Here is a 13,782-nt window from a genome sequence, read left to right on the forward strand (position 1 = left end):
TCTGCCCTTTATGTGGGGAAGACTGCTACTGCAATCTACTTAATGAGGACAGACTGTTAAGCCAGTAGTGTTTTCCTCATTTGCAGGGATGAGGAGATTCTGCATCTGTGTGATTTTAAATCCCCTGCACACCCATTTTGGTTAAATCAAGAGGGGGGGGGGCTGATGGAAGATGTTCAGGAGTTCCTTTTCATAGTTTTGTTTCTTCTCAGTTGTTTACCTGGGTATTTGTCTTGTACTTCCAGTCTCAGTTGCAATAGTAGAATTGAGTTTTCTGGCTGGTGTTAGTGTCTTGAATTTTGGGTACATATTACCTGTAAAAGTTCTCAAAATGATTGTTTATCAGCTCACTCACTCTCTCTGAACATGCGTGTTCTGTCAGTTAGTTCACTGTTTGTGCTAAGTATTAAAATCATGATGTAGTAGTTTGAGTGTTACGGAATCCACTGGGTGACTTTGGACAAGTTCTCTCAGCCTTAAAGGCAGGCAGTGGGAAGCTTCCTCTGACTAAATCTTGCCTAGAAAACCCTATAAGAAAGTCACCATAAGTTGGACGTAAGGATATAAGAACAACAGCAACAGTCATACAGCTGCATGTCATGTGACCTGTACTACCAGCACAGGGTGATTTACTCCTGGCGCTCTGCTGTGGTTGGATGAAAAGTCAGCCAGAATTTAATCTCCATTGTGGTAGTATTGTAAGAGAGAAAGAGTCTAGAGCAATGAGACACAGAACAGTTCCACCAACATAGCAAGAGTTTTTGTAGTGAATGACTATTGTCCCTTCTTATCACGATGTTGTATGTTGCTGAAAGTATGGGTGTCTTTTTCATATGAAACGTATCTGTGCATAGTAATAGTTCAATTCCCATTGTAATGTAGGCACACTCAGCTTGCTCTGTAATTCACTTAGTGAAATCGATAATCCAGTTCGTTGTATATAATTAAATTGGTGAACTTAGACCAAGTGTAACCAAACTCCTGTTTTCTGTTCTTTTGAGAGAACCTATATATACTCAGCACACCATTAACTAGGAGAGAGGGCACCAGAATCACCTCTCCCCACAAGATATGAATAAGAAAAAAAGAGCAGATTATTCCAATTCATATCTTTAGGCCCACTGAGAATCACAGAATCTTACAGCTGTAAGGGTGACAACAATGCAAACACAGATCTAGTTCAACCACATGAGGGAATACACAATTACAACATTCCTGAAGGAGACCTCCGTTTAAAGACTTCAGGAGAAGGAGAGCCCACCATCTTCTGAAACCATCTATTCCACTGTCATGCAATTCTTAAAGGAGTTCTTCCTAATGTTTCCGTGCAATCTTGTTTCGTATAATTTCAGCCCATTGGTTTGAGTTCTAGAAGATTATCGCACTGCGTTCTGAGAACGTTCCATATCATCACGTGATGAGAACGTTCCTGGAACGGATATTACCGCATTAGAAATCAAAACGTGATCAGAACGGGATCAGAACGGCAGTTTACCGCACTGCGATTCCTTTTTCTTGAAACCGTTCTCAGAACGGTTTGCTGTATTACGTTTTGTGGGCTGTGTTCTGATGACGTCGCCACTCAGTGGTTGGACGGCTCGGGAGAGGCGCCGCCCCCAGGAAAGAGGGAAAAGAGAGGCTTGGGCCATGGAGCTCGCCTCTCCTGAGTCCCTCGGCTTACTGAAATCCCTCACCTCCCTTCCCCATAGGAATCAATCCAAAAACGGAGCTTAAAGAGCACTGAGCCCTATGGGTCTTCATCTGGGGGGAGCAGAGGATGCTTGGCTATGGGGATGTCCTGCCATCTCTCTCTCTCCCCTCTTTCCCCATAGGAAAGAATCCAAAAACGGAGTTTAAAATCTCTCCCAGATGCAGACCCAAAAGGCTCTCCTCTGCTCCTTTTAAACTCAGTTTTTGGATTGATTTCTATGGGGAAGGGAGGTGGGGGATTTCAGTAAACCTAGGGACTCTGGCCGGGAGAGTGCTTCTCAGCCTCACTGAGAAGTCTTCCCTCCGAAGATTCCCTTGGGAGGGAAGGAAGGCAAGCGCCCCCCCCCCCCCAGCTTGTCTTCCCTCCGAAGGGAGTCCGAGGATTCTCTTGGGAGGGAAGGAAGGCAAGCCCCTATAAAACGTTGGGGCTTCATATGCTGGCATATGTTTGAAGAAAATAGGATAAAACCTATGTAACTTGATGGGCCAAGGGCAGAGTCCCCTCCTTGGCAGCCTGGGCTTTAAGGGAGCTCCACGGAGGTCTCTTCAAGCGGAGGGAAAGGGAGGGGACTGGACCAAGGGCAGAGCCCCGGCAGCCATTGCAGATCTTTAAACCGGTTAGAAAAGAAGAGTCCTCTACTGTCATCCCATTTCCCCTTTTTGGCACCTTGACACCCTTTTGCTCCTGTGTGTGTGCATGTAATGTGTGCCTTCAGGTTGTGAGCTTCCCTCCCCGCTTTAACTCTTGTCTGGCTCTTTGCTATGGAATTCTGGGAGTTGTTTGCTTGCTTTTCTGTGGTGCTCCAAACAGAGGAGCTTTTGTGGGTTCCCTCCTGGAGGGAAGGAGGAGAAGGTCCTGGGCATCCCTGCCATCCCTGCCTCCTGCAGGCTGCCAGCACAGGAGCCCCGCTGGACATGACACCAGAGGACCCCCCCCAGAAGCAGCCAGACCCTCTCCCTCTTGCTCTCTGCTCTGGTCTCCTCTTTCCCTCTCTCTTTCTCTCTCTTTCCCTGCTTTCCTCTTCTCTTCCTTGTCCCACCTTTCCTCCCTTTTTCCTCCCTTCCCTCCCTCCTTCTTTCCCCCCTCACACACACACATCTTCCCTCACTGCAGTCGCTCGCTCGCCTGCCTGCCTCCCTCCCTGCCTGTCATTCTTTCAGCCAATCAGGAGACGGAGGAATGAGGGAACGGATTTGAGAACGGATAAGAATACCGCACACACTTCTCTTGGAACGTTTTCATCACGTTTCAGCTCTCTGGGAACACATTCAGAACACATTCAAATCCGTTCCCTCCTGGAACACATTTGGAACACATTTAAGCGTTCTGAGAACCCGATTGGAACACATACGTGCGGTATTCTCAAATGCGTTCCATTCTCATCATGTGATGAGAACGTTCTCAGAACGCAGTGCGATAATCTTCCATGTCTTGCTCAATTATTGCCAAGTTCTAATGGCTGGTTACCTTATCTACATGATGTCTCTCAGGTGTCCTAAACAAAGTTTATTCTGCAGATAATTGGCTCTCTCTCCCAGCTAATCCTTCTCCTAGCCCTTCTCTTGAGTCTCCAGATATTAAAAAAAGTTTGTTTCCTTCACGGCTTCCATCTCTTCCTTGCACTCATCCTAGGAAATTGCCTGAGATTACCTGGAAAAAAATTGTTTCCATATGTAACTTACTGAAACTGCTTTTAGGATATATCAAGTGGAAGGACTAATTAGAGAATCTCCAATTTTACTCCCCCTTTTACTCTCTTCTTTGGAATCTAAATAAACCTTTACAAATTGGACCTCTGGAATTAATTAACTTCAGCTCTAGGATTTCATCTTTCTGACTGCCTAGACTTTTGCCCATACTGCAAGCTTCTAAGATGAGCTACTGGGAATGGCAGACTGGATCTGGCTGCCCATAAACAAGGCACGACCTACAAAAACTATCTGCCACTTCCTCAGGTCAGTATAAGTGAGAAAGTAGAAGTAATACATTACAAACAATTGCTGTTGGGGTTAGTGAAGCAATAATAACAAATAGTTATTTTGCAAACAGTGTAAAGACTAGTAGCGTTCTACCAGTGATGGCAAGCAGCTTCCATCTCGTTTTGTAGATAGCTCCTTTATAAAATGCTAGAGCAGATTTACTGTCCATCAACAGAGGACCCATCAGCTGTCATGGGGGTTACTTTCCCATGTAATCATAATTTACTTGTTGCTTTTTCTAGTTCCTTTGTGGAGGCTAAAATGCACTATCAAGTGTTTTGAAGGGATTTCCCATATATCTAGTTCATTTTCTTCTTATTTTTTTTAGATGGATGCCCTTACACCCCGAAGCAACTAAAATATTGTAAGGAAATGAGTTACAGTACTTTTGGCGACATTAATAGCAACAATTTATGGGGTTTTCCACCATTAGGTTGTATAACTAATTCCTTTTATAAACTAATTTCCTAAGTGTTGCAATTGTGGGGCTTCTTTCTACCTAAAACTCAGTTGAGTTTTTAATAGGAAGGTAGGTGGTAATCTTGTAGTAAAGAACACCCACAAAGGACCTGCAAATTGCTCTTCCTTGAAATAAAACAGACAGAGGAAGAGTCACATTACAGAAAAACAAATGCTAATTTATACTCAGTGTCAAACATACTGTATTGGGCAACCTCAGGTAACCAATCACTATGTTTCTGCCACATCTGTTGTTATGAGAATAAAATGAGATGGGATGGAGTTATTTGTGCTACCCTGTACTAGCAATTGTAAACAATATTCCCCAGCCCAATCTGCTCCTTTTTTGAGTATCTGTGCATTTTTTGTATCCAATAAATATTTTTCTTCACCTGAATTAGTATATCTGATTCCCAAGGTTCCATCCATGTGGAAGTGCCCTTGCTGCATTTCAAAGCATGTGCATGGAAGACTGCTGAAAGTACTTTCCCCATGTTGAAAAGGTAAAACATAATGTGTCTGTATTAAGTGCCCTAATCCTCTATGTTATTGTTACCTGTCCCATTAAAAAAAACTTTTGGTAAAGATTTCTTCATGAACTCAATGGAAGGAACTTGAGATTTAAAAATATATGAATTTAAAAGAAAGCAAAACTGCTTACTCAGGAGGAGGGTTCTTGAGTGCTTGGCTCTTAAAATCTGTGTTTGAATCCCTGGACTTTATCACACAGTGACCTATGTGCTTCTATCCTGAATATGGTTAAAGTGTTGGCATCCCAGAAAAGCAAGCCAGTTTGCTAATGCTTATCACACAAAGAGCACAACAAGGGGTTAAAAGCACATTACCTAGGGAAGAAAGCGGGTCGACAGCAAATTTGGGTTTCAGATGGATGAGGACAAATCATCATTGCTAGCTTGGAAATAACTTTTTTGCGCATACTCCAAACTGTCATTTTCACAAGTGCATACACACATATGCTCCAGAGAGGGAAGGGAAACTGGGGATGAAAACCCTCTTTGCCCCAGAAGCTGTTTCAGAGGAAGGCAGGCTGAGGTTTCCCTTTGCAAACTCTTGTAAAACCACACAAACACACACACACACAGTAGAAAGAAAGAGGAGGTAACTGCTCCATAAACCTGCCTGATTCTAGCGAGGGCTGAAACTCCCAATGCCCTTCTTTTCCAGGACATGTCTTCCATTTCCCCTTCCTGTACAGGAGGAATTTCAAAACATCCTCCTCCTCTGCCTTCTCTCACCAGCTGTTCCCTGCTGCAGGAAGAGGAGAGCAGCTGCATGAGGGAAAGAGGGGTATGTGTTGTGTGTGTGTTTAAGAACAAGCCTTTCTCCCTCTCCTTGGCACAGCAAGGAACACTGGGAAATGTGAGAACAGGGAGGATTGGAGACTTGGTTTTTAGATGGCTGCTATTATGTGAAGAGAGCAAATTTCCAAATGAAATGGAAATGCAAATACAGTACTGTAGTTTTGCAAAAATGCTTATTTCTTGATTTGCCTCACTTTCTCTCTGGAGTCTGGCTAGTTTGCACACAGTGTCGTCTGAAAAGCAACTGTGAAATTGTCCCTAATGGTCTGGATGACCCTGCATTGTGACCAATATAACCTTCCAATTTTCCCCATGTGAAAAAGTCCCCTGTGCATTTAAACTACTTTATGACACTGAATCTGGATTCTCACCTGCGTTTTTGTGATAGGCTGAGCATTTGAAACGCCCACAAAGAAGCAGATAAAACCCAACCCTCTTTATATTGGGAACAGCTATACCAATTGAATTTGGCCAGTTCAGATATTTGACAATACTTGTTTTCTTTCAATAAGAACCATAAAAAATGAATATATCCATGTTTCTTTAAAAAAAATGAGATTTTCAAATGTGGGGTAGGAAAAATGACTGATTAGTCCATCCTTGCTCTTTCTAAACTTGGTTCAAAAGTTGGTGTGTAGGAAATGTTTCACTTCCCTATTCAGCTCCACACATTTAATCCATGAACTTTGATCTCTATAGTAAGAAGCAGGATAGAACAATATGAAACATAACTTATAAGCAGGTACGCAGGCAATACACAAATATGTAATTCCATGATTTGTATAGCATATTTAAAAGGAAGACTATCTTCCTATAAAGATGACTGAACTTTAAGCCAGGCCAATGCTTGAACAACCTGAGTACTAGGTAAAAAAGAAAGAAAAAAGGAAAAGAAAGAAAGAATAAGGAAAAGAAATACCCCTTAACACCACACTAGGCTAAGATGAGCTGCCTGAAGATGCCAGAAATGACCACCATATAAATTCTTATCAAAACTGTGTAACAACATATGGTCATTTGAAACATTTTTAATGGAGGTACGAATCCTACATCTCTTTCCCCAAATATGTAGGAGTAAACAATGAGAACCAACAGCAATCAGCAAGAGTCTGAAAACAGAGAACAACCTCAGGTAAAAAGCTCATATACGTGGATAAATTGGGAAAGTTGAAAAGCTAAGGGAAGATACTGTGCTGGATAATTAACACAGTTGCCTATGAGTCATGGCAAAAGGACATCTGGACCTTAACCCACATCAAGAAGACTTTATGGATTACACTGAGTTGAAAATGCCACCAATAAAATCCAGGACTAGTCAATGTAAAGACACACATCATTTGAATCATTACTTATTTTGAATCATTATTTGCAAAACATCATATTCTCTGAAACGAAGAACATTTCTCAAATGTTGTATTCTATTTGGCTTAGAATTTGGCTTAGAGTTCTTCATGATCCAGGAACCAAAAACAAAAACATCTATTTTTTCTTCTTATATGTTTAGGGATGGGAATTGTGCAGCCCTCCAGCTCTTTTAGAAATGCAACTCCCAGCATTCCTCACCATTGGCTATGTGGGCTAGGCTGCTGGGAGCAGCAATTCAACCATTTCTGCAGGGCTGCATGATCCCACACTTTGTCTAAATGAACTCAGCAATTCATAAGATACCAAACAGTATTTCCCCTTCTCTCAGTTTTATATTTGATAACCACACACAAAGATCTTTAAGCTTTGTCAGAAGCAGAATTGTCCATGGATAAGATGGAGGGTGGGAAGACATACTATGAACCATGGGTTATTTTAAAGAATAATGTCCTATTTATCTAAATGTAACTTGGTAAAAAAAGAAATAAAGATGCCATATAATTGTTTACTTATGGTTTCTCCTTTAAAAGCAAACATTTCCTGACTTAAAAAGACATCTTTGCCTTCCCTACATCTGGTAGTGTTATAATGTGCAGATGACATATTAACATTTCTTCAGATGCTTATTCTCCGATACCTCTTTAGAAAATAGCTCATATAATGGTTCTTAGTGATGTAATAAGCAAAGTATAGTACCTGTAAAGGTCTTTGTGTGTGGCTTCTGTGAGGAAATGGGTTTTTCTGCAATATAGTACATTATACAGTGAGGAGAGTGTTCTGATCAAGACACAATTTACAGCTGGAACACAACAAATCACATTAATCTTAAAGAATTCCTTCAGCTCGGTGGTGGCTACCTTAGAGCTCTCACCTGTGGCAAATGATTACATTTACTCCTGCTGGGAATGTGACTGGGCAGCCGAATGTTAAAGAGGGCCTGCAGTGCAGCCTGTGCTGCTTGACCTTTAGCCAGCTTCTTGCTACGTCCCGAGCCTTCAAATGTTCTCCCATCCACTCTCACAGCCATCACAAAACTCTTGATATGCTGCTTCTCCACAGTCTCCGAAAGGCAGACGTACCTCAGTCCTGAACGCAATTCATTGAGTAACACCACTGGGTTCTTTTCACTCTCAGCAGTGGACACCATCTTGTGCTTGTTTTGTTTAGCATGGCCCATTAAGTCTAACGTATGGCAGAATAGCCTTCCGTGTCGGTAAGCTGTAGAAAGTAGTTCATTATTAACTGGGTTATAGACTGAGAAGTCTTTATTGTGCGTAGAGGGTTCAAACTCTTTGAACAGAGTGTCTGGAAAGTCTGCTTGGTCTGATGTAAAGTCTGTGGAAGGGTTGAAACAATTTCCCATGGCAAAGTGAGCTTGGCATGCATTGGGGAACTGGACAAAAGACTTGAGGGCTAATTCTGCCGCTCTCATTTTGGCCTTCTTTTTTGTTGGTCCAGTGCCTTCAAACGTAAGTCCATTTACTTCCACAGCAACTGCAAATACTGGAGCATGGACAGGGCCTGTTTGGGAAACCATTTTGTATTGTAAGCCTGGTTTAAGTTCATGTAGCTGGACCAGAGCATTCTTTGGTGTTACTGACCATGAGACTTTCTTCCAGAAGAGCTGGAGTTTGCAGAAATGCCCACTGTTGCCTTCTTCTAGAGGCCTTTTCCTTTTGATCCTGGAAGCTCCTACCCATGACCTTTCATTAGAAGTAATTGGATGATCTTCCAAGTTGCCAATGTTCCGGTTCTCCTTCACTTCTGCACTGCTGGTACCTGTTTGAAAAGAAATGACAAATGAAAGTTCACCAATATTATTGATGCATAGAGAAATCTAAATTCAGGATAAAGAAAAACAAGCTTCATCAACCTTTTATGTGGTGGAAAACTTCACTTGGGCTTTGATGATGATTTTAATTTTGATTATGAATATTCTTCACTTTTTTTAAAAAAAAAATCAAATTGGCAAAATTGCACACAAATAGTTACAACTTTTCTACTCAGTGTGGAAAAAATGGTAAAGAGATGATGTCCCCTCTCATGATACTTGAAAGTTATCCACTGTAGTTTAATGGTAGGATAGACTAAAGGAAGTGAAATCTGCTACAACAAGATGCCCATGATGGTCAGTATCCTAGACAAGTGTTATTCAAAGCATTGGTCCCCAGGCTAGGGAGAATTTCCAGGGAAGAACAAAACAATTGTAGCCAATGGGCACAAATATGGTGCTGGTCCCTTGCACACTGCATGGAAATAATTGCTGGTACTCTACATCAGATATCCTGACCCAGATGGCCGTAAAAGGTGATTTGAAAAATTTAAGGAATCACTTGTCATGATGGCTATACATTACCTCCATGAAAAATGGCAGCATAGGCATGCACCTGCTGAGGATAAAGAGTGTGAGACAGTGTTGCCAACAAGCCTCAAAGATATTCCCCAGAATGTTTTACCAAAATCCAAAATCCCTGGAATTACCCAATATTTATTATTATTATTCAGTCAAAATCCCCATGAAGAAATTAATTAAATTCCCTGGATTCCAGGGAATTCCTTGGAAATTGGCAACAGTGGTGTGAGAGGACCTGCTGGTCAATTCACCAGAGGGATCTAATTGGTCATTAGGCAAGACTGACAGAAAAACCTAGCTTGCCATCAAGGCTTCCAGATCTGCCAGGAGGACAAGCTGTCCACACAACTGTAACCCACCATGGGCCGATGCCCACTGTCCACACACTTCCTCCTCCCATTCTGGTCTTGGTCCCATTAAAATGCAGCAAGCACTGGAAGAACTGCATGAACAAAGTGACAGTCTGTGGTGGGAGTTAGAATTTCTGGGCAGGAAGAGCTCAGCAGGTTGCCCAGCCATGGGTGCCTACTTCTGACTTCTTCTGTCCACCCATGAATACTTCTTCCCCTGTCCCTGCACTGGCACATAGTTGCATGATCAGGGGATTCTGGTGGCGCAGTGGGTAAATGCCTGTACTGCAGCCATTCACTCGAAACCACAAGGTTGAGAGTTCAAGACCAGCAAAAGGGCCCAAGCTCGACTCAGGCTTGCATCCTTCCGAGGTCGCTAAAATGAGTACCCAGACTGTTGGGGGCAAATTAGCTTATTTGCTAATTAGCTTACTTGCTGTTCACTGCTATGATCTTTGGAATAGCGGTATATAAATAAAACAAATTATTATTATTATTATTCTCCAGAGTTTTTGGCCTGATTCAGGGCAATCAGGGACTCTTTTTACATCCTGGAGCATGGATTAGGACATGGAGCATCTGTTTTGGCCCTGTAGGTCATCTAAACAGGTCAGTGTGGGAATGGGGCAGATTCATTTCTTTTCCTCCATGCAGACACAACCTAGGTTGATCTTGGTTCCCATATAAGGACCCTTTTTATGTTCATACATACACTGTAAACATTTGACACAACAGTCATTTAAAATTGTGACAATACTGTCCATCTCAGCACACTGATGCTGAACTTACTAAGTTTGAATCTCCTGTTCATGACCTTGTTAATCATAATTACAGGAAATGTTGTTTTTTAAAACAGCAACACCTACACTCTTGAAAAACCTTGTTGCACATTTCACAGCTTTGCAGTACTGATAACCTATCCATTTTATATGAAGTTAAAAGGGGGGAAAAACACTCAGAAAGGAAACACAACCTGTATTGTTCCCAGACAGAAAATGGGGCAGGTCCTGAAATTCACACCTCTGCCCTCTCTTCATCTAATAGGTTTTTACAGACCCAATTATCATACATAATGATATTGAAATTGGGAAGCATGAAGAGAAAGATAGCTCTTGTTTCATACTCTATTCAGATTTGAAAAGAATTTGTATTGATTCTGCACCACTGAATAAGAAAACACAGGGGGTTATTTGTATTTATAATTCATATTGCCTTTTCCAATCTCTATTCCCACCCTCTTTCATAACTCTACTTGCATGCTTTTGTGAACATAGAAAATTCATCTTTGGGTCTCTGCATTCCTTCATCAAAACACAGAGTAATCAACTCTGATAATCCAAAGTAAACAATTCCCTGTAAGATCTGTAAGTTTCTCCCTGGCCTTGCCTCAGTTTATATATAGAAGAGCCAACATGGGGTAGTGGTTTGAGTGCTGGACTATGACTCTAGAGGCCAGGGTTCAATTCATGGCTCGGCTATGAAACACACTGGGTGACCTTGGGCAAGTCACACTCTCTCAGCCTCAGGTGAAAGCAACGGCAAACCTCTTCTGAACAAATCTTACCAAGAAAACCTCATGACAGGTTCACCTTAGGGTTGCCATAAGTCAGAAATGACTTGAAGGCACACAACAACAACTACAATTACAAAAACAACAGCACTAGGTTGTATCCTGCTTATTAAGGTATGGGGAGATTTGTCTGATTTTGCTGTTTATTGTATTTTGAGAAGCATTTTGGGTGAGCCCCAAACTGTTGGCTGATTGAACATAACCCATGAGCTTGGCACTTGCTTCTGCCTGATTCTGGCTACACATCATTTCAGCAACACAAGGACTTTGCATTCTTGTAAACAAGAACCATGCAGCATAACTGTGAAATGAGAAGTAGGCAGTTTTCCACCTTATTCTGAAACTCTTGTGTATTAGAGTTTCAATGTTTAGGTGAGCAATTATTTCTATTAAATAATTAACACCCATTGCCTAACTAAAAAAAGTGTCACCAATTAATTAAGAGTCAGGGTTAAAACAGAAAAAAATCAGCTTAAATTAAAAGTACAAATGATAGGTTTTATCTTACAAGAATACATCTTCAACAGGGCAGTGCAGGTTGCTGGTTAGAGTAGAAGTCAGTAAAGTGTACAGCCACAAAGGAGATTATCGCACGGCCATTTTTGCCCAAGCCATGTATGGGATGTTATCGGGCTGAGATGTGCTCTGCTGGCCGATTTTGGTAGTACAGAAAACTTCTGTACCACCAAAATTGCTGGGAGAAGCGTGGCTGGGGGACAGGTAATAGTTGAGCAGCAGCAATTATGTGTGCAATATCACCTGTTCTTCCCCGTTCCAGCCCCATCCCATCCGGTGCACAGCTCAGTCAAAAATGGTCGTGCGATAATCTCCAAAGAGGTTCATTCAGCCCATAGTCCTACCCTTCTGAGGCATTTTTTTCTGCCAAAAATGAGAGTGAGTTGCCTCTGCCAGAAGCCTCCAGGACTATCTTTTCATTTTTTACATATGTTCCAGGGGCACCCTCCACTAACATTATTCAAGAATATCAGTTAGTTTTATTTTCTCCTGTGTTTTTGGTAGCTTTTATGGCTTTTAGGGGCCAAAAGGCCTGAGTTCCCCCTGGGCTTGCTTGTCCTGTTTGAATGATGCAGGCCAAAACCCCAGATCAGGCCTGATCTGACTGGACGTGGATTCATGGATCTGGTACAATTCCAGGGGAAAAGGACAGCTCAAATTGACCAGCCATTTGCCATGGAATTTCTTAGAAACTCCACAGCAAACCCTGGATGTCCTGAGAGCCCCATGTTGAGCCCCAGGCCAAGCCCATGCTTTCCTGACTTGTCTGCTCAGACCTTTAGGGTTTTGAGGGACCAAAATTGGCTGCTGGGCCTGTCACCATTGCTCAGCACTGAGTTAAGTGGACTTTTAAATACTCATTCAGCAATGAAATTAACTTCACTTTTGGCCACTTGTTATCTTTAGTTAAACTGCCTCACAGGAAAGATGGGAACACCAGGAGAATTCCGTATACTGGCCTGAACTCCCTGAGAACAGGCAGGGTATAGACTGAATAAATGTTTAAAATATTGAAAAGATGATAACAGTTTTGTGTTTGAACTCTCTGCAAGATCATGCATTTTATGCATATGGTCCTAGGTTTAATCTCTGTGTTTGAGTGACAGGTAGGCTTGGCTATAAAATTGTTGCCTTTGTGAGTTGTCATTGGGTTCAACTGGATTTTTTGTTGCTATCTAGATTGTATTTTGACTTTAACTGCAGTGTACATCAACCGACAATTTCAAAAATTGCCCCATTCATATCAACAGAGGAAGTGAATGGACCTGTGTAAAGGAATGTACAAGCCAATCTACCACCTTTCTTGGAATGATGACTATGTTGTATACATCTGTTTCTAGCTACACATAATTGTGTAGGATCAGCTCAAGAGGTTGAATTTAGCTTTTACTGTTCAGTCCTGGCTGAGATCTGTATTTCAGGGGCAATGTTTCTGCATGTGAATCTACCCCAGATAAGATCTTCAGGTACATCCTGCTCAGATTCTGCAGAGCTTGGTTATTATTACTATTATCATTTATTTATATAACACCTTCAGTGTACATGATGCTTTACAAGTGTTAATTTAACAGTTCCCTGCTTTCAGGATTACAGTCTAAAAAGACAGAAAACACAATGGGCCTTATCACATGAGGGGTTTTGCAGCTCAGATCCAGAGTCACTGCGGGTCCAGCCATGCATATTCATATTATAACACGATGTATTATCAGACACAATTGCTTTCTATGGGGAGTGGTTCAGAGGCAAATCCACAGTCAATTCGGCATGACTTATCATTTTTTTAAATTTGCTAACAAGCGAATTCACAAAAATTGTTTCTAAGCTCACTTCAATTTCACTTTGAATTGGTATGGTGTGGAAGGTCACCCCGATCTCGCTCCCAGTGACCCCCTGCAACCTGTCCCATCATCCCCTGCCTCCTCCTTCACCCCGATGAAGGATGACAGCTAAGGAGGGGGCAGGGAAGAATGACAGCGTCCAGAGCCTCACTGAGCATGTGCAAGGGTGCCAATTCGAATAGTTGAATCCCTCTAGTTTGGAATACAATGTGCACTCGCTCCCAAGTAGAGACCACAGTTTCGTTCCTCAGGTATGATAATATATCACTTGAATTGCCTTGGATCGGAAGTGACTCTGCTCCCCCATTGGTTCGAATTG

General features: G+C 42.0%; 1 protein-coding gene across 2 annotated transcripts in view; it reads right to left on the minus strand.

The window, feature by feature from the left end:
* The window catches only part of ADARB2 (adenosine deaminase RNA specific B2 (inactive)), a 453,219-nt gene that overhangs the window by 148,380 nt on the left and 291,057 nt on the right, over positions 1-13,782 (minus strand). For both annotated transcript variants that reach the window (XM_042477284.1, XM_042477283.1), the window contains one exon: positions 7,708-8,615. In XM_042477284.1, coding sequence (XP_042333218.1) covers positions 7,708-8,615 — 908 coding nt within the window. The remainder of the gene's footprint in view (positions 1-7,707; positions 8,616-13,782) is intronic.

Source organism: Sceloporus undulatus, chromosome 6 (genome assembly GCF_019175285.1).
Source record: "Sceloporus undulatus isolate JIND9_A2432 ecotype Alabama chromosome 6, SceUnd_v1.1, whole genome shotgun sequence".
NCBI lineage: Eukaryota > Metazoa > Chordata > Lepidosauria > Squamata > Phrynosomatidae > Sceloporus > Sceloporus undulatus.